We start from the raw sequence: 26,642 nt of genomic DNA on the forward strand, positions 1-26,642 counted from the left end.
GTTCGGAGCTGTCCTCGCTGCCCCGGTGCCCCCCGCCCCTCCTCAGCGCTCCCGTTCGCCGCCTCAGCGCCCTGTGTGTCCCCGCCGGACCTCGCGCCGCCGCAGAGGTGCTGCCCTCAATGGCCACGACCGCGGTGAGGGAACGCGGCGGGTGTTTTAACACCGAGGTGGCTTTTGGGCACTGTTGGGTCTCAGCGCCCTGTGGTTTCTTTTTACGGTGTGGGGTGTCACTGCGGTGACCGGCGGGGGTTGACCCCGTCTTCTGCGCCGCAGGACTGCCCCGGGGACGGCCCTGGGCAAGGACACGGCTCCTGGGTTGTACTCAATGGAGAATGGTTTGGGTTGGAAGGGACCTTAAAGCTCCTCTAGTCACAACCCCTGCCACGGGCAGGGCCACCTTCTGCTAGAGCAGGTTGCTCTCTGCTCTCAGTCTCCCCTCGGGCATGTTAAAGCCATTCCCCTTGGCCTGTCCCTACAGGCCCTTGTCCCAAGCCCCTCTCCAGGTTCCCTGCAGCCCCTTTAGGCACTGGAGCTGCTCTCAGGTCTCCCCTTCCGGAGCCTTCTCTTCTCCAGGCTGCCCCAGCCCAGCTCTCTCAGCCTGGCTCCAGAGCAGAGCTGCTCCAGCCCTCACAGCATCTCCATGGCCTCCTCTGGACTCACTCCAACAGCTCCACGTCCCTCTTGTGCTGCTGCCCCAGAGCTGGATCAGGACTGCATCAGGGTCTCACCAGAGCACAGCAGAGGGGGAGAATCCCCCCCTGGCCCTGCTGCTCGTGCTCCTTTTGATGCAGCCGAGGACATGGTTGGTTTCTGGGCTGTGAGCGCGCACTGCTGCATTGTGTTGAGCTTTCCATCAACAAACACCCCCAAAGCCCTTCTCCTCAGGGCTGCTCTCAATCCAGTCTCCACCCAGCCTGTGTTTGTGCTGGGATTGCCCCAACCCCGGTGCAGGACCTTGCACTTGGCCTTGTTGAACCTCATGAGGTTTGCACAGGGGGAGGCTGATCGAAAAGGCCGTGCTGTCTGTAGACACTGGCTCCGTGCCTCAGCCTGCCTCTGAGCGGAGGATTTCCAGCCTCTGGGGCTGCAAAGCCATTGCAGAAGGTTGGGTGAGCTGTAGCCATGGTTTTTGGGTTGCTTTAGTTTGAACACAAGCCCCATGTACCCTTAGGGGCTGACGAGCCCCAGGGCAGTACATGGGAGACAGCACAGGAAAACCAGCGGGGAAACACATCCATCAGGTCCCGAGGGGCTTTGACGTGTGCTTGTGTTGAGGAGGGGGCACCTGCTACAGAGTTTTCTCTGCTTTATAGTGGATCAGAGAAGACCTTTGCTTTTACCTTTACTCTGCAAAGCGAACGTTCTCCCAGGGGCTCACGGCACCGGAGCCAGGGGTGTCCTGGGCTGAGCACGCGTTGTCAGCGCTTGGAAATACTCTTGATGTGCGCAGGGTGTTACGTGCCCCCCCATCAGCTCCCCGCAGCCCGGTCCTCCCGCCCATCAGGCGGCGCCCTCGCCGGCGGCCCGTGGTGCTCCGCAAGTGCGGCAGCGCCGCTTCCTCCCCGCCTGCGGGGGGCGCTGCCCCGCTTAGAGTGGCCTGGCGGCCCCTCCTGGCGGAAGCGGAAGTGGCCCGGTGGGGCGGCTCGGCTCGGCCCCGTCGCCGCCGCCAGCGCCGTGAGTACCGGGAGGTGAGGGGAGGTCGCTTGTGGGCCCCGGGGATCCCGGGGGAAGCGGCCTCCCATGAGCGGGGCCGCAGCCGCCGGTACCTTCCTGTGGGGCGGGGGGAGGATGGGGCCTGCCCCTGGGCGGCCTCTGGCTCTTCGCCTCCTGCCAGGCCTGCAGAGCCCCCGGCGGGCGCCTCCCGGGCCCTGCTCGCTCTCCCGGGCCTGGGCGGCAAGGGCAGTCCCGCGGCGGCTCACCCGGCTCGGCCCCCGGTGCGGCTCGCGGGTGCACTCGGTGTGGCGGCGCTGGGGGGTGCCCTGAGGCACTGTGCAGGGCGCGGCAGCCCCGCGTTATTGGTTGCAGGGAGGTGGAAAAGAAACGCTTCTCGGAGCGGGAGGTGGCTGCGGCGCAGACCCCGCAGTGATTCCCCAGGGTGGATCCTCGCCTTGCCCTGGGCGAACGCTGCCTTGCCGGGTGGCAGATCTCCCTCTTGTTTGCTCGTTAGTCGTCTGTCCCGCGGGTTTTGTCTCTTCTCTTGGGAGGGGCTGTGAGAAGTATGTCAGGTTAAGGCATAGCAGCGCCTGGGTGTAGGTGGGGAAAGGAGGTTTTTCTTTGTTGGAATTCTGAGACGAGTTTTCTTATGCAGGTTTGAAGTCTCATGCTCGGTTTCTGCCCGTGTCAGAGTAGAGCACTGCTTTGTGTATGTGCTTGGACTCTCCTTCCAGTTTTACAGGGCCTGCATGTTTGTGTTGTAAATAGTTCAGTCCGTGTTCGTTGTGTTTGTATTCGCAAAGGTGGAACCAAACTTTTCATCCACATTTGCCCTGCTCTCCATGTAGCAGTTTGTGCTATCAAATGAGTTTGGTCCAACGTATAGGTTGTTTCCTTTTTGTGTATCTATGCTGAGACAGCAGCTGTGCAGAGCTGCAGGAGAGCCAGTCCATGCCCAGCCCCATACCTTGAGATTCAGTGGTCCTTTAGTGCCTCTTTGCTCAATGGGAATGCTTTATTTAGTCTGTATTCTGTCAGGCCACCAAGCTCTGCTGTAGCAGTGTGCAGAACAGTTGTGCTGTTTTTCCATTCTATATATAGAAACCCCCCCTCCCTTTGAGGAATGACAATCCATGGTCTCTCTGGTAATGAGCTATGTGGAGGGAGTTTATAGCTTGGATCCTTTTGGAGCTGCCCTCAGATCTGGGATTTATAGTGGAAGGACTTGGTTTCCTCTTGGGAGACATCTGGGCTGTTAATTCCAGCTCAGATATACTTTGCGAAGGACAGCTGCCTTCAGGAAGAGAGATCTGCTAAATTAATGGCCTGTTTGGGAGGATAAGATCTATGCTGCAGATAAATCTGTTTGGAAAATGCTTTTTTCACTGTCCCGCCTTCTGGTATTGCCTCACTTCTGGAAGTCTTATCCATACAGTATTTGTAATTATATCCCTGAGATGATGATAGTGATGATGGTTGCTAGACCCTTCCACGCTTTGTTTGAAAGGAGATATAAATAAATCCAAGAAATTATAGGAGAATGATGGGAATAAGGACATGCAGTTTCCTAGGACCATTGTGTACGACCTGGTGGTTCCAAATCAACTACTAACGTTTCTTCTAAGCAGTTGGTGGTCCCACGTCTTACTACTGTCCTCCTCACCCCTGCTCTGATACCAGTATAGCATTCGTGCAGTTTACAGGGAGGAAGAAGCAGGTAGGAGAGCTTAACAGGGAAGAATTTATCCGCTACATGAACTAATCAGAGTAGTTGATGTGTGGGGGCAAGGGAAGGGCAAACAACAACAACTCTCTGTGGCTCTGCGAAGTTCTTAGTCCCATTCTGAAAGGCTGGGTGGTGACAGCCTGTTTTCCACAGCAGAAATCTCTTGCGTAGTCCTCCTCGTTCTGCTGTTTTTTTCCCCCACATGAAATGATGATTTCCTTCTAGCACTTTTGCTGTGGGTTTGGGAGTCTGCTGGGCTGCTAGAAGGTGGTGCTGAACCTCTGTTGTTCTGTTCTTCCAGAAACATGCAACATGGCAGCAGCCATGGAAACTGAACAGCCGGGCCTCGAGATCTTCGAAACTGCGGGCAGAGAGGAGCAGGTCCAGAGGGAGGAGCAGCCCAAACCGGAACCTTTCTATGTAGAGAGACATTCCTGGAGCCAGCTTCGGAAGCTGCTCACAGACACACGGAAGTATCATGGCTACATGATGGCAAAAGCCCCTCATGACTTCACTTTTGTGAAGAAAAATGATCCTGAAGGACCTCATTCCGATAGGATCTACTATCTGGGTAAGCTTGCTGTGACAGCCTGTGTCTTGACTGAACAGTCCCTGCAGCAGCTGTTTGGGTTTGACTGTTTTTGAGAGTGGGATGTTCCTGGCAGTTAAATCCAAATGGATTTCAGGCCAGATTGGCTGCTCAAATGTCATGATCATGATTTTGATGTCTCAGTAGAGCCTGGAATTCATGTCTCACACAAATGGTGTGGTTGGGTGGCTCTTCAGGCCTGTGAGAGCTGGAAAACAACTGTGAAGTGTCCTCTGGGGCATGTTCCCTACCTGGCAGGGTGGATTAAATCTGTTCTCTATACAATATCCCCTCTCTAAAAGCTCTGTAGGTTTAATCTCCCTTTTCTTAATTACAACTGGTGGATAGAACCTTGTTCTTCAAAGTTTCCTTGCAGAGCAGAGATTACAAGTATAATTTTGCAAGTCCTTTGTGCCTCAGCTACTGATGGAGTAGGTTTTTCAGGGATCCTGTGGGGACTAAATAGCAGTGTAGGGCAGAGGCAGCTTAAAGAGTAAAGACTTTTCTCAACATTTTTAGTCTTAATAATGAAGAACTTAATATAATTTGTTGTTGTTGGCCTCAGTGCCTCATTCCTGTATTGTTTCAGTATGTAATTTCACTTGGTATGTCTGCATTTCTAAGTGCTAGAAGTGATTTGACATGTAAATGGTACTGTGAGCAACATTCCCGGTGGCTTTTTGGAGCAGGTAGAGGAATGCTTCTGTCGAAAGCTGCCAGAGCTGAGCGTAACTCCATGAACAACTGGGTTAGGGAGAGGAGCAAAGGCCTAGGAGCCAGAATGTTGTTCTAGCCCCGTTGCTTGCTGCTTAGGCTGGGTGTTTAAGCTCTGATTTGTCATTCACAGAATCTTTGCATGTGCTGTGCAGTGCGTAGAAAGCTGCTGATCTGTCTCCTTTTCCCCTTTTCAGAGGGTAGGGATCATAATCGTAGAATGATGCTGAGTTCAAGCACGTTGAGGATGGATGAAGGCCCAGCTGAGATGAGCTCTGGTTTCCCATGTGCCGATTCCTGAGCTATAGATCAGACTTAGCCTTCCTCAAGGCACATCTGACTCCCTCTGGGCTGTTCCCATGTGCCTTGGCAGGAGCCTTCAGAAATCTGAATAGCACTGAGGGAGAAGAGCAGGAAGGGACCTTCAGACGTTCCTAAAGACGAGTTATCTTTGAAGCATGAGCTGCTTTGTGCTGCCTCCAGCCAGGGGAATTAGCAGGAAGTTCCTCTTTCATCTCAAAAGCTTATAGAAATACACGGTCCCCTCAGAAGACACAGGCAGGCTTAGGCAGCATGGGGAAAGCCTGAGTGTAGTTTCATGTTCTCTGCTTTCTTCGGGACTTACATTTCTGTGAAGCAGGGAATTCCCAGAGCAAGGCTGCAGTGCAGAGACCAGCAGTACTTTCTGGGGGGAAGAGCCTGTGAAACTCTTCCTGGGAATCCTTTGAGAGTGTTTGGATAATGAACAGAAAGCTAATTAATTTTTTCCCCTCCTCACTTTCACAACAGCAATGTCTGGTGAGAACAGGGAGAACACGCTCTTCTACTCTGAGATTCCCAAAACCATAAACAAAGCTGCAGCTCTGTTGCTTTCCTGGAAGCCTCTTCTGGATCTTTTTCCGGTGCGTGCCAATTTCTTTCTTGCTTCTTGGCAGTGTAGCAAGGACATGGGCTTTGGGGTTGCACCTATTTGCCATTGCTAAAATTCGGAGTTTAATGTTTTAATTTTAAGATTTTCCCTATACTCAGCTAACTGCAGCCATCTCAAATCAAGCACGGCTTTCTCAGCAGTGTTTGGAGCTACAGCCTTCACTGCTGAATGATTCCTCCTTTGCCAGCACAGATTGCAAGTGCTAATTTGCATCTGATTCTCTGCTGAGAGGTGCTGGGGATTGCTGAAGGAGCCTCCAGTCTCCAGTAATCACTGTTGCAGGGGGAAGTGATGAGTCCCCCTGAGGATCATTCAGTAGCTCCATGACTCATGCTGGAGCAGAAGATCCCTGTCCCATTCCCTTGGATGTGTATTCCTGTTTCACCTCTGCATATAGCAAGCCTACACTGGTCCTATCCCATGCACCATGGCAGGATGGAGGAGGTGTGACACCCCCCATGTGGAATTAGGTGTATTTACCTCCATGTTACTTCCTGAGGCTGTCAGCCAGACCAGTTACTGTGTATCTTCATGAAGGTTAGCAAAGACTTTCCTGCCCATTCTAGAAATAACAGACCTCCAGTTTGATCTTTCTTAAACCTGTGGATAGTGGAAATGATGCTGTGCTAGGGGAGAGGTGGCTAGCAGCTTTACAACTGTGTAGGGTCTGTTCATGGGCTGCATCTACGTGTGCTGACGATACAGACATAAGCAGGAGTAGGCCTCTAGCTATGAGCAGGATTCTGGAGAAGGGTGCCTACAGAGCCATCTGGTCCTGGAAGCTCAGTGTACAAAGATGCTCTGACAGGGTAGCATGGCATGCAGAGCAGAGGTGTTGATTGTCATTTTGGGTTCTCTGCCCATATTCAGGCCATCCTGGACTATGGGATGTACTCTCGCGAAGAGGAGTTGCTGCGGGAGAGGAAGCGGATTGGCACCATAGGGATCGCCTCTTACGATTACCACCGAGAAAGTGGCACCTTTCTGTTCCAGGCAGGGAGTGGAATTTATCATGTAAAAGATGGAGGCCCTCATGGATTCACTGTGAGTTTGCTCATCCCTCCTCCTATCTCACTGCAGGACTTCTTTGCTCTGGCTTGGATTGAAAGCAAAAGAGCATGATCATCAGTTATTGCTGCACTCAAAAGGCAACTAGCCTTGATAACCTTGAGCCAATCAAAGCCCGAAAGAAGGCTGCTCTTTCATGTAGTCAGGAGTCACATCAGAGGCAACTTCTGTTCCCAGGCTGTGGTTTAGATGTCACTGTTCAGCAGTCAGTGCTGTATGTGTTAGAAGGTTTGGCTGTATGGCTTGCAGAACAAGCAGCCTTTTCTCTGCTGGTGCTGAAGCTGGAGATCAAAGCTGCGATGATTTCTTATTATTGTAACAGATGCCTGATGTCTGTCTAACCCTGTTGTCAGGGGGAATTTACTGTGCCCTGAGTTGGTTTTGGAGGACAAGATTGTATGTTCTGCCAGGCCCTAAAAGGGTGCTGGTTTTAAGAGTGTGCCAGGTTTCTCTAAGCAAGCTGCCTTCTGATCTGTGGCTCATCCTCAGCACTGGTGAAAGCTGCTCTGGTGGGATCTGTGCAGCCATGGCGGAAACACAATTTTCCCTATAAAATATCTGCATAGTATTTTTCTGTGTTTGAAATTGATCCCTCTGTTGTAAACCTGTGTATTTGAAGTCAGTGGTCACACTACTGTGGTCTTAGAGATAATCCAGGTTAGTTTCTGGAAGTGTTCATGTGTTATCATTGCTTACTGTGCTTTTCTTTTTCTCTCCAACAGCAACAGCCTTTAAGACCTATTTTGGTAGAGACCAGTTGTCCAAATATCCGCATGGATCCCAAGCTTTGTCCAGCTGATCCAAATTGGATTGCATTTATCCACAGCAATGACATCTGGATATCTAATATAGAAACGAGAGAAGAAAGGAGGCTAACATTTGTGCACCATGGTACTGCATCCTGAATTAAAATCTCTGCACCTCCTCTGCACTTGTTCCTGCTAGACTGAATTCAGCAGTGGCACTGGGGCTTCTTCTGAAATCTGGGGGAATGGCCCCTGTTTATTCCACTTTGTTTGTCCTGTTCTATATGTTTCCTCTAGTGCAGATATCGTGGGATGATTCTGGATGCACTGAGGAATCTGGCAGAATGAGTTATTTGTTGAGTCCATATGGAAGGGCTCTTCTGAAAAACAGCACATTCCTTTTCACTGGAACAGCCTTTTCTTGTGTGGAGGAGCTGTGGGTGGAAAGTTTCTGTCAGGAAAATCGGGCTGCAGGGCCTTTTAGAGACAGCATAGGCAGATTCTGAATAGCACTGAGCCTTCTGCTGGCCCCTCATACTCAGTAACTTAGGTTCTTGCTTCTTGTCTTCTCCACTTGTGTTTCAGACATGTATCCTGGAGGAAGGAAAATGGGAAATTGTGGATAAAACTCTAAAAACCAAAGTGTTTTGTTTTGCATTTAAATCACACTTTGTATTTAAAGTATAGAATTTAAATTGCAGTTAAATTAAAATTTCTGGCACTTTGTAATAAAACTTTAGCCTATTTAAAAGTTAAATATTAAAATATTATGTAAGTACATTAAAAATAAACTGTAGCAGTGACTCCTTCTCAGATGATAATTATTTATGGAGCGCTGCTAAGTTACCTCCAGGGTAACAGGGAAAATATTGAAGCCCTATGGAGATGTCATCATGTTGACATGTTATGTAAGCCTCTTACTTTTGCTTTGTGCAGTGAATGAAATGCTGAAGCTTTCCTTTTTCTGAACGTTGGTGTTTTCAGTTTGAGTTGTTCAGAAAGGTTTGTGCTTGGTTTTCCTTCTTAATTGAAGATTGTGGTTCCAATTCACTGAGCTCAAGTAGAGAGAACATTTTCTTTCTTCAACTAGGACGTAGGAAATGGAGATATTAGTTGGGTAGGAGTAAGAAGGGAGGATGGCTTTCCTTTCCTGAAAGAAGCAGCCATGTCAGAGAGGATTACATCCTCCCTAAATAAATCAACAGAGGAGGGTGGAAGCAGAAAACAGATCTGCTGAGAAGTGATTTATTGTCGTGTTCCTGGAGGGATGAACTTGGGTCAATGTTTAGGATAATGCAGGACTGGTTTGCTTCTGCAGTACATCATGAACTGATTTTTCTGTGTCTTTTTTTAGAGCTGGCAAATGTTGAGGATGATCCAAAATCTGCTGGTGTGGCTACTTTTGTGCTGCAGGAGGAGTTTGACAGATACACTGGCTACTGGTGGAGCCCAAAGGCACAGCCAAGTAAGTGTGGGGCATCCAGTGAGTCTGACAGGCACAAATAATGCCCCCCGCCTGCCCCCCCATCGGTCCAGTGCAGAGTTAGTTTTTCTGTTACTCTTTATGAAGATAGGAACTTCATCCTGTGGCTCCTTTTAAACTATCTGCAGCAGTGGGCTTGTGACACGTGTTACTGGGGGAAGAGACTTTCTTTGTAGGAGTCTCGGAGTGTTTTGCTTAATGAAACATGAATCACAGGTTTTGGATTTTATTTCATCTTTCCAACCAGCTTGTGTTCCTGAGAGAATATTGATGCCTGCAATAACTGATAAGGAGGGCTGTTCTGACCAGGAAATGTTAATTCATTTGCAGCACTGAATGGGGGTAAAGTTCTTCGAATTCTTTATGAAGAAAATGATGAGTCAGAGGTGGAAATTATTCATGTCACATCACCCATGCTGGAGACAAGAAGAACAGATTCCTTCCGGTACCCCAAAACTGGTGAGACCCTGGTACCTTACATCTCTGTCCCTGGGAGACACATACTCTATTCCATGTGCCTGACAGCAGTGATGCTCCTAGCCTAGAACAGGCGGTTGTTGGAGAGGTGTTGAGTAGTCTTTGAATTGGTGTGCAGGTGGTGAAAGTATGTCTGGGGAAGCTGCTGCTGGGGAGGTTACATTAATCACTGGTGACTGTGCTGATATTCCAGCCATGTGGTTACTAAGAGCTCCGAGTCTGGGTGTCTCAAGAGTTGGCAGAAACCTTATCTGATTGTCACTATTTTGGAGCTGGTGTCTCAGATCCTGGCACATTTGAGTTGTGGAGGGGTTGGTTCTCATTACAGCCCTGTGTCTCTGAGGGAATAGCTGCAGAATTAATGTCCAGAAGGACATTAATTGAGAAAGGGTTTCTGTTCAGCTGCTGGCAGGGCCCTGGCAGTTCGAGTTCTGGAGGACTCTGATCTCCATGATTGCTCTTGGACTTCAAAGAGCAAACTCAGCATTCTTGTAGCCAACCAGGAACACCTCCTGTTGTCGTATTTGCAGACAGTAAAAGGGTGAGGGCAGGCTTAGAGCATTGCAAATGTTGTGCCATTGGAAGCAGGGAGGTGAGACTTAAGCAGACCTGACAAGGGCCGATTCAGGTGTATGGGGCAAGTTTGAACAGTTTGACCTTTGTTTTTCTGAGATTTCCCTACTATTACAGGAGGGAATTTTGCTCACAAGTAACAGTGCTTTATTCTCTTTCCTCACACCCGAAATCTTCATTTTTTTGGAGAAATACCTTCTGTTTGGCTGACCTTCCCAAGCTGCAGAATTCATCCAGGTCTTGCAGATTCTCTGATCCACTGGGAGAAGTTTTCTGCTTACGATGCTGATTTACTTGTTTCAAGGAGGAAGAAAAGCACAGTGTTAGCCTGGGAAACCAGAGATGACTCCTTGTGCTTTTTAAGCACTTGTGTACATCCAGATTTCTGAGATGATATTGTCATAGCTGAGTTCAATGCAAATATCAGCAGTTCAGGAAAATGAGCCAACCCAGGTTTTAATCTTTGGGCCTCAGTTTCCAGTCTGAGCTCTAGGGACAATAGTCCTTTGCTGTGGGTTGTTACAAGGGCAAACTTGAGCCAGTGGAGAAAGTTCTTCCTATTTAGATGCTAAGTGCTCAGGTAGGCAGCACGGGCCCAAGGCAAGTCGTTTCACCTCAATGCATCATGTTTGTGTATGAAGCAGGTATGAAGCAGGTTGATGAAGTGAGAGTTCTCACAGCAGTACTGAGAGTATTCAGAGCACACAGAACTTGCCACATGTGGCTTCTTGTGGATCAACAGCTTTTATTCTTTACAGTCTCTCTTCCTGTGAAGCAGGCCCCAGCATTTAGCACTGCAGGTGCTCTACAGCAGGATGACTTGCTGCTTTGTGCAGGCTTTGTGTAAAGAGTTAACTTCAGATGTTCAGTGTTCAACACAAATATGTACCTTTATTATCTTAACTGCACTAGTCATGGCAGTAGGTCTATAAGTGTTTAATTTTCATAAATGCTTTTTAGCACTGGATCGCTTTCAGTGTGCCACCTTGAGAATCACAGCCAAACAGTAAACCAAAGCTTGCTTTCTATCCTCATCACTCCTGAGCATGTGCATCCTTTGACTGTGGGAGAGAAGACTGTGACAGTAGCATGGCTCTTAATCAGATCTGTGCGCAGGATGAATCTACCTCATGTTTGCAGTTTCATTTTTCCCTGCCTGTGCTGTCCCTCACATGTGCAAGTAGGCTATTTGATCAAAGAGCATTCTGCTGTTTGCCTTTTCCAGTTCTGTATGAATAACACCACAATAATCCACAGTTCAACTCTGCCCTCTTGGAAGCAAACAACTGTTGTCTGACTTTTAACATCTGTTTTTATAGGTACTGCAAATCCGAAGGTCACTTTCAAGCTCTCAGAAGTGACAATCAATGCAGAAGGCAGAGTAAGTTCTATGTTCTGCTTGTGTTCCAAATAGTTGTAATTTCTGTGAGTCTTTTTTAGTAAAGTTCGTTTTCCAGTTCAGTACAAGTAAACTTTCTTGGCTGTGATAGCTTAATGGCTTCTCTAGAGGCCGTGCACTTGCCTCACTCCTATGCAGATACTTGGTGTCTGTGTGTGCAGCAGTGTTTCTCAAGGCTGTGCTTTCCTTCCCTACCACTGGTTTACAAACTCAGCTGCAGAGCAGAATGTTTTAGGTGTGGATGGTTAGATCTTCCTATGTGACAGATCTCTTGATTGGCTGCAGATACGGGGAAAATTTGCTTGCAAAGACAATATCACCTTACATAAGCATGAGCATATGGAAAGAGATGAACTTTGCAGAATTTTCCACAGCGCAGTCCAAGATCTTCAGACAGTTGGGAAATTAATCTTACCAGATACAGTAACAGTCATATGTTATTGGGATTCTCTCTACTCTTGAGCTACTTCAGCCATCAACAGTCACCTGCTGGGATAGTGATGCTGACGTCAGCCAGCAAAGGCAGGCAAAGCCATTGGGACCCTTTGGGTACCACTGTGACTTGTTCCCAGTCCCAGCAGGAGCAGAATGCAGAGCTGCATATCATGAAGTAGAAACACGCCGATAACTGGATGTCATGCAGGATGTTCAACAGCTGCCAATAAAAACACCTCACAAAACAGCTTGGTACAAATCACCTCCCCTTTACACGGGGAAGCTGAGTGTTCAAGTGACTTGTCGGAGACGAATGGTGGATTGGTGAGGAGCATCCAGATTTCCCAAGTCCCAGCCCTGCCTGTGCTTGTAGTGTGCAGCTCTCCTATTATGCTGGTGTCTGGCTAGAGATGGGGTTGAATCCCCTGTGTTGCAAAGGCTGAGCAATCTAAATTGCATAAGCTGCACAGAAGAAGTCTTCTGTGTCCAGACTCTCATCATGCATGAAAAACTGGATGTGGGGGTTCATCTCAGTGTCACTGAATTGCTGCTTTGTCAACAGATTGCAGATGTTGTGGATAAAGAGCTAGTTCAGCCGTTCGAGATCCTCTTTGAAGGAGTAGAGTACATTGCTAGAGCTGGGTGGACGCCAGAAGGAAAATAGTGCGTATGTTAATCCTGTCTCTGCTTAGAGGGTTTGGGGCAATACAGTTAGAAGCAGAATGTAGTGGTCTCTGTCTTCTTCAAGCTTAAGCCTGCTTTCATTTTTACATTGCTACAAACTTGTTTGTGCAAAGGGGATGATTTTTCCAGATCCCAAACCGGAGTCCTCTTTGTCTCTTTCTCTGGTACCTGGCCCTATTGCTTTGGTATTGGGCACTTGCAGCCTTTGATGTATGTGTCCTCTCAGCATCCCTGTGAGAGAGAGTGCAGTGTTATTATCCCCATTTTACAGATGGGGAACTGAAGCCCAGAGAGGCTAAGTGACTTGCCATGGTCACACAGGAAGTCTGTGGCTGAGGAGAGAAATGAGCCCAGGTCCCCCAGGCCCTAGGCTAGCGCCTTAACCACTGGACCATCCTTGCTGACCAGACTTACTGATCAGAAAACCTGCTGTAAGTGCTACTTACATTTGCATGTCATTTTTAACCCTGTAGATGATGTAGTACAGTGTTTCTAACTCACCAGAAGCTTCTCCAAAAGGGTTTCTCACCAAAAGGGTTATCAAACACTGGAACAGGCTGCCCAGGGAAGTGGTGGAGTCACCATCCCTGGAGGGATTTTAATGATACGTAGACATGGGACTACAGGGACATGGTTTAGTGGTGGACTTGGCAGTGCTGGGTTAATGGTTGGACTTGGTGGTCTCAAAGGCCTTTTCCAACCCAAACAATTCGATGATTCCGTTATTCTCCAGAATTGCACTTTTTCAGTTCTTGAGTCTAAAGATGGCTTTCACCTTTTTCCTTCCCTCCATAAAAAATGTGGAAGAAATGCAGGGAGACATTGGCTACTTTATCTTGCTTTTTGTAGGATTATTGTTAGAGCTACATGCAAAGCCATCAGAAGTACGGCAGGGTCTGCTGCCCATCCATTTAGGTGCCAGTGTTACTCTCTGCCAGGTATAGATTGAAAACATCAGTATTTTCACAAGTATCCTCAAATTTCAATTGAAATTTTTCTGCTTCATTATTCCCCTGATTTTTCTCTTCTCTTTCTCCCTTAAAGCACTATTCAAATCTGGGAGAACAGAATTAATTAAACTTTTGAACCTGCAGTGCTTATGCAATATTGAAATGAAGTGAAATAGGTTCTTGTGTTAGGGAAGACTTGTTTATGTGGGTGAAATTTTACATGTAGCTTTGTAAGCCGCAACCTGAAATGGAATGTTCTTGACTCCCTCATAATGCCTAGTGCTAGTTAGTGTCTGCTGAGATTTTCAGACCCAGTACTTATGAGTGCACATTAATTTCTCTAATATCTGTCTCCTCAACAGCATCTGGTCCATCTTGCTGGATCGCTCCCAAACTCGACTTCAGATCGTCTTGATCCCTCCTGCATTATTCATCCCCACAGAAGATGATGCAATGGAAAGACAGAAACTTATCGATGCTGTACCGGATTCTGTTACACCTTTCATTATTTATGAAGAAACAACAGACATCTGGATAAATGTAAGAATTTGAATTTCAGCCTTCTCTGATGGTTTGTTGTTCAAGGCTCTGCTTGTAGCACATGAGCAACGTTGGTGCTACTCTGCTGCCTAGGAGAACGTTCCCAGTGTGTATATTCTGTGCTTCATGCTTAAAAACCAGTATGTAGAGAACACAGGGATTTGGGATGTGAAAACAGAACTGCTTTGAGGCTGCACAGTGGTCAGACAGAAATAGGAGTAGAGCCCACAGGGCTCTGGCATTCCATGGCCACAGTGTTACCCACTGACACCTTCCAGATTCTTGGTGCCACTTGTTCACCAACAGCAATGCCAGCAGATTAAGTGTCCTTCAGCCAACAAAGGTCTCTCTAGATGATATTGGGTGAACAAGTCCCAGGAATCTGTTAACAGCCCCTAAAACCCTTCCTTAGCTATGTGGTCTGGTGAGATACATCTGTATGTAGTCCCCTGGGAGGTGTGCTGTGGGGCCTGTGCTGTGATAGCAGCCACCTGTGTGCTAGGTTAATGCTGTAAAAGTGAGTGCTCTTCACATCTCTGCAGATAAAAATCAATGTCTCTGAAATGGCATCACATTGGAGGTGTGCCAGGGTGCAGGAAGGCCTGGGAACCCCAATCACTGACAGCTGGATCTTTCAGCAGAGCATTTGCACAGAGCCTGGCACTAAATAGTCCCTATACAGCGAGTGTTCTCTGTGATACCACATTTTCTACCAATAGTGTGCATAGTTTCAGGGTGGTGTAGTGAATTTTCCTTTCTCCATTATTTTTACTGGCTGGAATGTTTTCTGAGTGGCAGCTCATCCTGTGCAGATAAATGCTTCCGAGTCACTCAAAAGTTTGTTCCATGAAGGAAGAGTTGGCATCTTCGTGAGTGTGTAGATGATAGCTCTTTCTTTAAGTAACCCTTCACTTGTGGGCTACTGGACAGAGGAGGCCACTGAGCTCTGGCTTCTCTGGGTGGGTCTCATCCTGTTTGCAGAGCTGGACCCACCTCTGTATCTAAGCTAGAAAGGCAGGTGCAGAAAAACTCACATAATTAGTTTGGTGGCCAGAAGTTAGAGTTAGATGAGGAAAAAGCCTGGAGCTGTGCAGCATCCATGGCTGCTGCCTGCAGACACCCCCATGCTCATAAGCACTACTGGTTCTCCTAGTGCTGCACCCTGCTAGTGTGAACTGTGTTTGAGTTGAGCAGTGAGAGGAACAACTTGTGTTATGTGACTTCAGTGCCAAAATCCTGCTGATAACAGTAATCCACTGCTCCATCTCCACAGATCCATGATATCTTCTATGTCTTCCCTCAAACTCATGAAGATGAGATAGAATTCATTTTTGCCTCCGAGTGTAAAACAGGATTCCGGCACCTCTACAAAGTCACCTCGGTTTTGAAGGAGAGCAAATATAAGCGGTCTTGTGGAGGCCTCCCTGCTCCAAGTAAGTGAAATCATTGTTTTGAGTTAGTTGGGCATTTGCTACCAGCTAGTGAGGAAATAAATGTCCTTCCAGCTGGCAGGAACTGTTGTCTGATTGGAAACTCCTGCTCTTGTCCAGGAAAGCACTTCACTGTTAGTCATTCTTGAGATTGTCCAGGGGTTATACTGCATTCAGTGTGCTTCAGGTTTAACCCCGATTCTTCCTTAGGGACTAGAGGGAAAAGTTATAGAAACTCAGATGAGAAGCTAGCTCCCTGTGATACTGTGAAATGCACTTTGTTGGCTTTTCCTTGTCAGTGTTGGGACTGCCTGTGCGCTGACTTTGTCAGAGGTTAATCATTATAGCAGTAACATGGATGTGTCTGATATACTGGGTCCAATGTATCTAGTACAGGCACAGGGCTCAATTTTCCAGGTAAACACACCACAGTCCTTGTCAGCCTTCACAAGCAGGTTGGTAGCAGAGAGGCTGACAATGAGCATGGTTTGAAGGCACTGCAAAAAGGTCCATAGAGAGCCTCCCTCTCTGAGTGGGCGCGCATCTTAGTCCCTTATAAATGAACATGTGCCCTTGCAGCAAAACCTATGATATGAGAACTATTCAGAGAATTCCTCTCTGCTTTTAAACCAATCGTGGTATTGCTGCGTAGACAGAGATGTAGGTAGGAGAAAATTACTGCATTGGAAATGCAGGAAGAGCCATTTTAAGCAAAAACATCAAGGACCACGTGCTTCTGAGCTGCAGTCAGAGCTTGGTCTTGCTCAGATGCAGGACAAAGCTGTGTGCAAAGCACCTGAGTGGCTTTTCCACAGCATGTATTCTTTAATTTACAGTTTCACGCTGTGATACTTTAATTTACTTGTGTGTGTGTTGAAGGCAGTTGCTGAGCTCTGCATGCACAAAAAACACACCTCATTTTACTAGAGGCCCTAGTTTTATGCAACTATTGTTTGGGGTGGGATTTTTCCCAGGTAGCATTGTATCCTGGGTTAATTAGGTTTCTCTGAATGTATCTGACTCCTTTTTCTTGCTAAATCTCCCTCATTCTCGGGGAAATGAGACTATCTTATACAAGCAGAGTTGTTTCCCATCCTGTTTGAAAAATCACCATTTTTTGGTTCCTGAGGTTCCCTTTGCACAGCCATTTTTCAGTATAAAACCTCTGTTTCTGTGCAAGTGACAAAGGACTTCATAGAAAAGCTGTCCAGGCCTCAGGCTGAACCCTGTGAATCCCTTAACACCTATTTCACACAATGTAAAACAGTACTAGTCCTAACATTTGTCTGGGGAGCTGGCAGAGATGCGGGTCTTCTGCAAGGGTACGTTGCTCCTGGGTTTAGTCTGGTAGAAAAGCCTGGAAGGAAGGAAGTGTTACTGTGACCATGGGGTTTGTAAAATGTTAAAGTGTAAATTCTCTCTGTTGGTTGCTTGCAGGTGACTTCAAGTGCCTCATCAAAGAGGAGATAGCGATTACCAGTGGGGAATGGGAAGTGCTTGGCAGACATGGATCCAATGTAAGTCTCTGCTCTCACTGTATGGATGTTCTACAAACAAAACACACTGTAGGGATAATCTCTGGGGCCTCACAGATTGGTACATGTCACATTAGTGAGGCTCTGCTCCCTGAGAAGAGTGGACCTTGCCACTCCATGATACTGAGTTTGAGCATATGTATCGTGGGGTTTTTTGGTATGCAGTGTGCTTTCATCCTTCTCTACTTCTGATGTGCTATTCTGCACCAGAGGTTGTGGGTTTGGCAGTGTGGGAAAGCAGCACAAGCAACAGCATTCTTTCCCTGCACATTCCTGTGTGGATCCTTGTCAACAGGGAATTTTCCCCACTAAATTTAAGGCTTAAAGAGAAGGGAACAAAAATACTGTGAGGTATCAGTGAGGAAATTCCATCTTTCATGAGCAGAAAGACATCATGATCAAGTAGTGAGGTGGATCGAGAACTGGTTGAAAGGAAGAAGGCAGAGAGTTGTGGTCAATGGCGCAGAATCTAGCTGGAGGTCTGTGACTAGTGGAGTTCCTCAGGGGTCGGTGCTGGGACCGGTGCTGTTTAATATTTTCATCAATGACCTGGATGAGGGAACTGAGTGCACCCTCAGCAAGTTTGCTGATGACACAAAACTGGGAGGAGTGGCTGACACACCAGAGGACTGTGCTGCCATTCAGCGAGACCTGGACAGGCTGGAGAGTTGGGCGGGGAGAAACTTGATGAAATTTAACAAGGGCAAGTGTAGAGTCTTGCATCTGGGGAAGAACAACCCCATGTACCAGTACAGGTTGGGGGTTGACCTGCTGGAAAGTAGTGAAGGGGAAAGGGACCTGGGGGTCCTGGTGGATAGGAGGATGACCATGAGCCAGCAATGTGCTCTTGTGGCCAAGAAGGCAAATGGCATCTTAGGGTGCATTAGAAAGGGAGTGGTTAGTAGGTCAAGAGAGGTTCTCCTCCCCCTCTACTCAGCCTTGGTGAGGCCGCATCTGGAATATTGCGTCCAGTTCTGGGCCCCTCTGTTCAAGAAGGACAGGGAATTGCTTGAAGGAGTCCAGCGCAGAGCCACAAAGATGATTAAGGGAGTGGAACATCTCCCTTATGAGGAGAGGCTGAGGGAGCTGGGTCTCTTTAGCTTGCAAAAGAGGAGACTGAGGGGTGACCTCATCAATGTTTACAAATATGTGAAGGGTAGGTGTCAGGATGATGGAGCTAGGCTTTTTTCAGTGATATCCAGTGATAGGACAAGGGGCAATGGGTGTAAACTGGAGCATAGGAAGTTAACATCAGGAAGAACTTCTTTACTGTAAGAGTGACAGAGCACTGGAACAGGTTGCCCAGGGGGGTTGTGGAGTCTCCTACACTGGAGATATTCAAGGCCCGCCTGGACAAGTTCCTGTGTGATGTACTGTAGGTTACCCTGCTCTTGCAGGGGGGTTGGACTAGATGATCTTTTTAGGTCCCTTCCAACCCTTGGGATTCTGTGATTCTGTGATTCTGTGATCATGGTGTGTCCAACTGCTGTTCTGGAATCAACAGATACTCGTCGGAGGGATCAGCACAAATCCGTTAACCCCATCTCTTTTTAGCTACGATACACAGTGTTTATGTTCCATGGGGACACAATTATTTAGCATAGGAAATAGTAGGGGAGACTGGGAAGAGTAAAGAACCTGCATGAGAGAGCTGAGCAGCAAGGCATGAAGTGCAAATCATAACTGATGGAATTGGGTACGGTAAGAACAGTCAGTTGGTTTATTCCTTTCAGATTGGCTCCAGCTCAGCTGTATGGGGAGGGGCTAAGGAGGAGACTTGGAAGCAGTAGAACTGGGTATTGTTTTGGCAAGAAGCAATATTGAGGGATGTGTTGTTTGTTTTGATTTTGACAGATCTATGTTGATGAAGCCAAAAAACTGGTGTACTTCCAAGGCACAAAAGACTCGCCTTTAGAGCATCACTTGTACGTTGTTAACTACGAGAATCCAGGAGAAATAAAGCGGCTGACGGAACGCGGTTACTCTCACGCCTGCTGTGTCAGCCAGGTACCTGTCTGTCTGTGAGGCCCTAATAGGCAGGGCTGCCTGGGTGTGCTGTGGCTTGTCTCTAGTCTTGTTCTTCATCAGTCAGCAGGCAAGGCTGTATTTGAATGTAACAGAAGCTGATTTTACCCTGTGTTGTGTGCTTCTGTTTGTCGTACATTGAGTGCGTAAACCCACCCTGGAAACTAGATTTGACCTCCCAGTTCAGTTGCTCTTTAGCTCACTTCAGGCAAAAAGAGCCAGGATGAATTGTTTGAAGCAGTTTGAGCCTGATTTTTCAACCTGAAGTGGGCTATAGAGCAATCACCAGAGGAGATGAGCCTGTCACTGGGTAGGGTTCCAGGCACCTGGGACAATAGCCTGTGCAGCTGGGAATGCTTTACCCAGAAAAGGATGTGTGACAGGGTTCTCATGCCACTATTAGTTTTGTAGGTGTAAATTTGGCTGAGTTTTGCTAAGGTCTGTAACTTCTCAGAGTCTGTCTGCTGTTACCAGAAGTGCTCAGACTTCCTGGTTTAATATGGTGAATAAACACCTTCTAAAAGAAATAAATGCAGGAAGAAATGATCGCTTTGCCTCTGCACTGGGGAGCTCAAGGTAATGTTCTTTTTCTCCCCAGGATTGTGACATGTTCATCAGCAAGTACAGTAATCAGAAGAACCCGCACTGTGTGTCACTTTACCGCCTGACAGGACCTGAAGATGGTGCACCCCACAGGACAAAGGAATTCTGGGCTACCATTTTAGATTCAGCAGGTAAGGGCATGGATGAGGAACGGGGGGAAAGGACAACCAGGATCACAGAATGAAAGATACCCCAGAATGTACTTGCTTGAGATTTGCTGTTGTCGGTGGCTAGACTTGTCTCTGAAACTTATGCTTTTGTGAGGAGCTCTTGGAAGCACAGGAGTGGTGTTTTCAGGTCAGCATCGAATGGGTGTAGACTGGTCATGAAGGAATTTAGAGCGGAAATTACCAAGTTTCTACTGCCAGAACCAGATGAAACTGCAGACAGCCAGTTTTAGCATCAGGGGAGTTGGTTAAGCACCCTTATTTACTCTGTGCCATATGCCTGCTAAGGATCATGCTTCTGAGAAGGAGCATACATATCTTAAGTAGTTGTGTGCTGCTGCCTACTAACGTCTTTGCGAGTCAGCTCTTGGGCTTTTATTTGTCCATTGTATTTCTGTTACCTTTCATCTCTCCTTTCCTGATGCATACTCCATATCCTGTGCTTCCCATTTATTAATGAGATGAGTCCTAAGTGGGGTTAGGAAAGGATGGGATACTTGTAATGGTCATGTCAGGGGAGAAAAGGCACTACCATCCATAGGAGAGCAGGGATGGAACAGGATAGGACTGAGAAAGCTCCTCTACAGCTGAGGCATTCCCAGTTTCTCCCTGCTCCCAGCCACATCCACTGGAAAGTGTGGGAGGGGTCCACTGGGACTGCAGGGAGATTGGTGATCTGGCAGAAGCAGAGCTGCCTTATGCATCCATTCACTTTTAAACCAGGCTGTCTGTTCCCTCCCATGGCAGGCCCTCTTCCTGATTACATTCCCCCCGAAGTGTTCTCCTTTGAGAGCTCCACGGGGTTTACGCTCTATGGGATGATGTACAAACCTCATAACCTGCAACCTGGAAAGAAGTACCCCACTGTGCTCTTCATCTATGGAGGTCCTCAGGTGAGTGTGGAAGTTAGGGAGCAGTGGTGTGGGCTGGCCTGGATCACTCCACTGCTCTCCCTAATGAACAATTCCTACCCCATGCTGAGGATAGTGTGTAGCATTTGCCTCTTTGGTGAGCAGCTGCTTGGCCAAAGGTGTTGTAAGCAGTCATGATTTCTGGGTCATAGATTGAGGCACAGCCACTTGTCTGAGAACAGGTATGGAGCAGCAAAACTAGAACTGGGAGAAAGAAGAGTGCAGACAGTCCCCGTTTCCTTTCTATCTCCTCCTCCTCCATAGGGATCTTGTCCTTTGTTTCCACTTCCTCATGTGTATGTGAGTGGAGCACTCTGTCAGCACTGACCATTACGTGCTTAGGAGAGCTTGCTCCTCACTTGTCCTTCTCCCACTGCTGAATAGAAGGTGAGCCTTTTAGCCCTGCTTTGGTTTCCCCAACTCTACTGTGCCCTGCTTTGTTTTCCCCAACTCTACTGTGCACTGCTATGGTCAAAGGCAGATAGCATGAGAGCTCAGGTTTGGGTCATGCAGTCAGCAGCCACCCCTCTTGCTCCATGCCCGTTGGTGCTGCAGTGGTCCTTAGTTCAGCTCTTCAGATCCGTGACACAGAATGGCTTGTTACTGTGTGAAAAGAGTTTATTTCGTAGCAGAGCACAAACGGGGAGAGAGCATCCTGCAGCAGAGAGCAGAGATCTTGAAAACTTTATGTTATAAAAATATCCGAAACGTTTAAAGGAAAGTAAATAAAGTCTGAACTTGGATTAAGAGGGGAACCTCTGGATTCTGTTACATGACATTGCTGCTCTTCTATTCCAGGTACAGCTCGTGAACAATCGGTTCAAAGGAATCAAGTATTTCCGTTTGAACACTCTGGCCTCTTTAGGCTATGTTGTTGTTGTCATTGACAACAGGGGGTCCTGCCACCGAGGCCTGAAGTTTGAAGGAGCCTTTAAATACAAAATGGTAAGTGGAGCTCTGAGTCTGCCTCTTCATTTCTTTGTGTGTGTATTTAGTGCCTTATGAGGGAAAGGGGTCATCTTTCTGTAACAGCACAGTGGCGTGCTGGTGGGTGGTTGGGTGCTGCAGGAACGGAAGCAGCAAAGCTCTGAAGGTGGTTACCTCTGGAAAGCCTGAGAATAAACCGAACAAAACTTACCTTTTCCTCTCCTCTCCCAGGGACAAATAGAAATCGATGACCAAGTGGAGGGGCTGCAGTATTTGGCGTCACAGCATGACTTCATTGATTTGGATCGTGTTGGCATTCATGGCTGGTCCTACGGAGGCTACCTCTCTCTTATGGCTTTAATGCAGAGGTCAGATATCTTCAGGGTATGTTCATACATTGAGTACTTACTCTGGTGATGCAGACAGAATTTTTCCCTTAATCATGTAACCTCCCATGGATGTTCATAGCACAAAGACACCCCATTTACCTGAGCACAGAAGGATATTGCCTCTCTGGAACTGTGTTAAGAGAGCTTTAAACTGTTGGACTGTTGAGCTTGCAGTAACTCAACTGTGCTGGTATAGCTGTACCAATTTTGGGTCACCTATGCAGAAGGCACCTTATATAGTATCAGCTGTTGCCAGCTTTGTGTCTGCCAAGCTCTTTGTGCTTTGAACCAGCTGAGGGAAGTGATCCTGCTGAAAAACGAGACCGCTGTTTCTCCTCCCCTCTTTCTTGCCCTGAGAGAATAGTTTCTTTGCAGCCTGATGTATTCCAGATCAAATTGCCCTTGCTGCTTTGTAGCAGTGTGTTCTGAAGCAGCCAGGAGGGCAGCTTGGGGATAAGGAGAGATACTGAAAGGAGGTTCTTGTGATTTTGTGACTTTAGATCACTACAGTAAATGGCCAGACTGCTCTTGGACAAGTCTCAAAGGTAGATGTGATAAGAGCAAGATACTGCTCTCGGGATGGGTTCTTTGTGGCTGCTCTTGTTTTCTCTAAGTCCAACCTGAATATTACTGGGAGGTTTAATAATTACTTGTCTCATGTCCTTAAGGATTATTGCCTTGCAAAAGGGTTTTTAGTGCTTTTTCTTCCTCTCATTGGTCTTTCTTTCACAGCCTCTCTGCAAGCTGGTGGTGCAGAGTAGTTTGCTGAGTCCTAGGGACCTATTGATCCCAGTTTCTGTTAGATATTCAAATGAACACAGGTTTTGCAACCTGAAACCAGAGCACTCTGCTTTTTGGACAAAAGCACATGTAGGTCAGAGCTGACCTGCGCTGATATGTATGAACGGTGGCAGAGAGAACAAGGGTTGCTTTTCTTTTTCTACTGCAGGCTGTGCATTATAAACTTACCAGTGTGGTTTGGGTAACAATAGTTGTACTGGGATAGAGCTGTGGGAGGGAGGGACATCCCCACATCGGAGTCAGGCATTGTCATTCCCCTCCCCACGCTGAGAGAGCCCTGTTGAACTTGCAGGTTGCCATTGCTGGAGCACCCGTCACGCTGTGGATTTTCTATGACACTGGTTACACAGAGCGCTACATGGGCCACCCGGATCACAACGAGCAGGGCTATTACCTAGGCTCAGTGGCCATGCAGGCAGAGAAGTTTCCTTCTGAGTAAGTTTGGTTCTTGCTTCTGCTTTTGCTACCAGGAAAGTTCCAGCCCCACAGACACATTTTTATCTCCTTGTTCTTGACAATTGAATCCTGGAATCACAAATGCATATGCACAGATAATAATTAAAAGTAATAAATACCAAACCCCAACACTAATAAACTTAATACTTGAATGAACATTTGCATAATTACAGGCAATTCCATGTAATCCTTTTTATACTAGCTGTAATTAAAGACTATCTTATATGTCTAAAGAAAGACAAACATATCTTCAATTATGATTAGCACTTTAGAGCCACATTATACTAGCTAAAAAGTAGTTATCAGGATGTTTTCTGCATGGTTCTGGGATGCTGTCTACAAATGTCTCTTGTTTTTCTCAGACCGAACCGTTTGCTGCTGCTACATGGATTCTTGGATGAGAATGTTCACTTTGCACACACTAGTATTCTGCTCAGTTTCTTGGTGAGAGCTGGGAAACCGTATGATTTACAGGTAAGGCCAGAATCAGGATTTAAAGTTGATGTGTGTGTCTTTGAGGAGTCCAGAACTGGAACTTGTAACATGGCTGTGCTGGGCAGCAGCTCAGAATTCTGGGGTAAAACTGTAGGATTTGAGCCTTCCTTTTTTTTTAAAGGAAGATCTTATGAGTAAACAAAAGAAAATATCAGGCAAATGAGCAGTCAAGGCTGCTCCTGCAGTTTGGAGGCAGTACATCAGTGTTCATGCAGTGTGCAACTGGGTTATGCTTTTAATTAAACCTGCTTCTGTGCAGATGCAGCCCAGCTATCCCACACCATGCTGCAGAACTGGGAGCATGCTGATTTATGTGATGGCTTTGGACAGGATCTGCCTCTGTTCAGGCAGGCTGATCATCTCCTGCACAGCACCAGCTGGATTGGAGGGTGCAGTGGGGTATCTCTGGGTTCAGGTGCTGACAGATGGGGTGTATTAGCCGAGGTGCAGTGTTAATGCAGGAGATGACATGAATAGTTTGAATATGATTTGAATGTTGGTGCCTCAAACTCTTATCAGTACTTCTGATTTTATTTTATATTTTAGATCTACCCTCAGGAGAGACACAGCATAAGGGTGCCCGAGTCAGGAGAGCACTATGAACTCCACCTCCTGTATTACCTGCAAGAGAACCTGGGCTCTCATATTGCTGCCCTGAAGGCAATGTAACTGACCTCTGCAGAACTCTGCTCCACTGGCTGCTTCACCAGACAAGGAGACGTAGGAAACTAGAGAAAATAGGATGGAATATTGCATTCTGGTGCCTGCCACATGTACACACACGTACACACACAGACACTTTTTAAAGAGCAAACTTGGTGCCATACAGGAAATGAAAAGTCCAGTGACCTGGTAACTTGAAAGCTTAAGACGGAAATAAAAGCAAACGTCTGGGGTATGACACAGTACCATGGGTGTTCTCTTGGGGGAGGAGCTGAAGCTGAAACCAACGTACTTCTACAGCACCAGATCTTCACTTTTTAAAAGAATTATGACACAATTGATGTATTTTTACAGTGTGTTCCTTGGTATCTTATTACATAATACTGGATGATTTACTCACTACCCAGCAAGGGTTTACCTGAATGGTTCCAACTTGTATTACATTTTAAATGCTATCATATAGCTTTTATGCTTCGTGAAGGGGATGTGTCCCACTCCTTAGAAGCTGGTCACAAGGTAGACACATCACCTGTCTAGATGTTAATTGTTTTTTAAGAAGAAAGACTTTTAAGCTGCTTCCTAAGGAATTGAAGTTCTGGATTCAGTTCAGCTGATGCCAGGTTCTTTTCAATGATTTCTTCTCTCCCCAGGATAAATCATACTCTTCTTCCAGCAGCTTGAAATCCTATCCTGATTGTACTTGATTTCAGTGGGGAAGTGAAAAGATATTTTACTGTGATACGGGCATAACAATCTTTTATTCTGACATGCAGACTAACTTAAGTCAAAGAGCTGAAACTCTGTACATTTTAAAATAAGCTTAAAAGTGCAGCTCATTTCTCACTGACATTTTCCCTGGGGCTGGTTTTGTAACACTGTTTCTTCCCATCAAGTCAGCATGATATAGGTATATGCATCCTGTTACAATTTTAAAACTCAGTACTCTCATTCAAAGGTCTGCAGAGGATTTGGGGAGGAGAGACGTTCTGAACACTACATGTGAGGCAATATGAACTGCTTCATTGAATTTCCTGCTTGATTTAAGGGACTGTTTCCCAGGTTTGTTCTCTGTTCAGTGCTCCATTCCTGGATCCTTCCTACCACTGCTGTGTAGCATGATTATGATGCTGTATTTGAGAAACCCCCTTCTGTATAGCTTAAAGTAACCCTGCTAAGCCTAAAGGATATTCAGTCCCAGTTGTGTTTTTGCTAGTGAGGTTTTAACTAAGCAGCAGGCTTGGCTAAAAAGCATCATAAGTGTGTGAAGTCACTTTTAACTTGCAACAGGTCGTTTAGGATAGAAACCCCATAGCAAAATGATTCTCTTTAATCCAGGAAATTCTCCCCTTGGGGCTTGTCTCTGAGACTCCTATAAGTTTTAATGGTTTTCTTAGAAACCTAAGAACTTCCTTTTCTTTCCGTTTTGGTGCTAGAGAGAAGCAGAGCATGATTTTCTTTTCATCTTTTGAAAATCTGGAATCACTCTCAGTGTTTACGCTCTTAGTACTCCACATGTTGTAACCTTGTATTTTCCTTGCTTTTGTACTCTTCAGCTTGATCCTGAGACTCCAGGATTTAACACAACCTGGCTGTTTTGTATCAAACCGCATCGCTTTTCAGTTAGGCTGCTGGGCATATGCACCAAAGCTATTGGTGCTGGTGCACTTAACATGGTTGTAAAATCTGTGTATGAGAATAGGATCTGGGGTTGGGGGGGGTTACACAAAAGATAGCCAAAGCAAACGGGCATGTAGTAAATACGAATATCCTCCAAGGTGGGGATGTTCAGTTTGGGCTATTTTCTGGTTTTTTGGATCACAGTAATTATATATGGATCAGTTAAAACACCATTAGCAGGTCAATAACAGGCTTACAGTTTTATTTTTGGGAAGGGTATGGCAGGGAAGGAGCCTAGCTCCTCTAATGTCTACTCCTAGCAGTTAATGTGGCTGAAGTGAATTCAGCATCCCTATGGAGTGTGCTCTAGTCAGTATTGAGACATGGAAACATGTGCTGGTGCATTTGAACTAGAACAACATGACAGTGAGTAGAAACAAGTATAAGCTGTTACTCTGGAATTCCATTGTGTTCCTTATGTGTTTATGCTGTATTATATATATACATATATCTATATCTGTTCATATATACATATATGTATAAAATTACACGTGGATAGTATCACCTTTTCCAAGGTTGTTTATATTTTGTTCAATATTAAATTAACTTGCTTTTTGGGGTGTTTTTGTTCTTTTTCTAGAGGTAACTACCCTTG

General features: G+C 46.7%; 1 protein-coding gene across 8 annotated transcripts; it reads left to right on the plus strand.

The window, feature by feature from the left end:
* Window positions 1-11: 11 nt before the first annotated feature.
* DPP8 (dipeptidyl peptidase 8) lies at window positions 12-26,602 on the plus strand. Of its 8 annotated transcripts, none has more exons than XM_065688019.1 (20): window positions 12-134; window positions 3,681-3,950; window positions 5,472-5,584; window positions 6,484-6,657; window positions 7,404-7,572; window positions 8,782-8,892; window positions 9,241-9,369; window positions 11,280-11,341; window positions 12,357-12,457; window positions 13,791-13,968; window positions 15,242-15,401; window positions 16,836-16,915; window positions 18,788-18,940; window positions 19,557-19,692; window positions 20,476-20,621; window positions 21,438-21,584; window positions 21,798-21,950; window positions 23,049-23,191; window positions 23,575-23,686; window positions 24,254-26,602. In XM_065688019.1, the coding sequence occupies exons 2-20, from the start codon at window positions 3,692-3,694 to the stop codon at window positions 24,374-24,376; spliced, it is 2,649 nt and encodes an 882-aa protein (XP_065544091.1). In that variant the 5' UTR covers window positions 12-134; window positions 3,681-3,691; the 3' UTR covers window positions 24,377-26,602. The 8 variants fall into 8 exon arrangements, 7 of the variants coding, with proteins under 7 accessions (XP_065544091.1, XP_065544086.1, XP_065544087.1 ...); XM_065688014.1 differs by lacking the exon at window positions 12-134 and adding an exon at window positions 1,627-1,674; XM_065688015.1 differs by lacking the exon at window positions 12-134 and adding an exon at window positions 1,633-1,688.
* Window positions 26,603-26,642: the final 40 nt, after the last annotated feature.

Source organism: Lathamus discolor, chromosome 8, assembly GCF_037157495.1.
Source record: "Lathamus discolor isolate bLatDis1 chromosome 8, bLatDis1.hap1, whole genome shotgun sequence".
Taxonomy (NCBI): domain Eukaryota; kingdom Metazoa; phylum Chordata; class Aves; order Psittaciformes; family Psittacidae; genus Lathamus; species Lathamus discolor.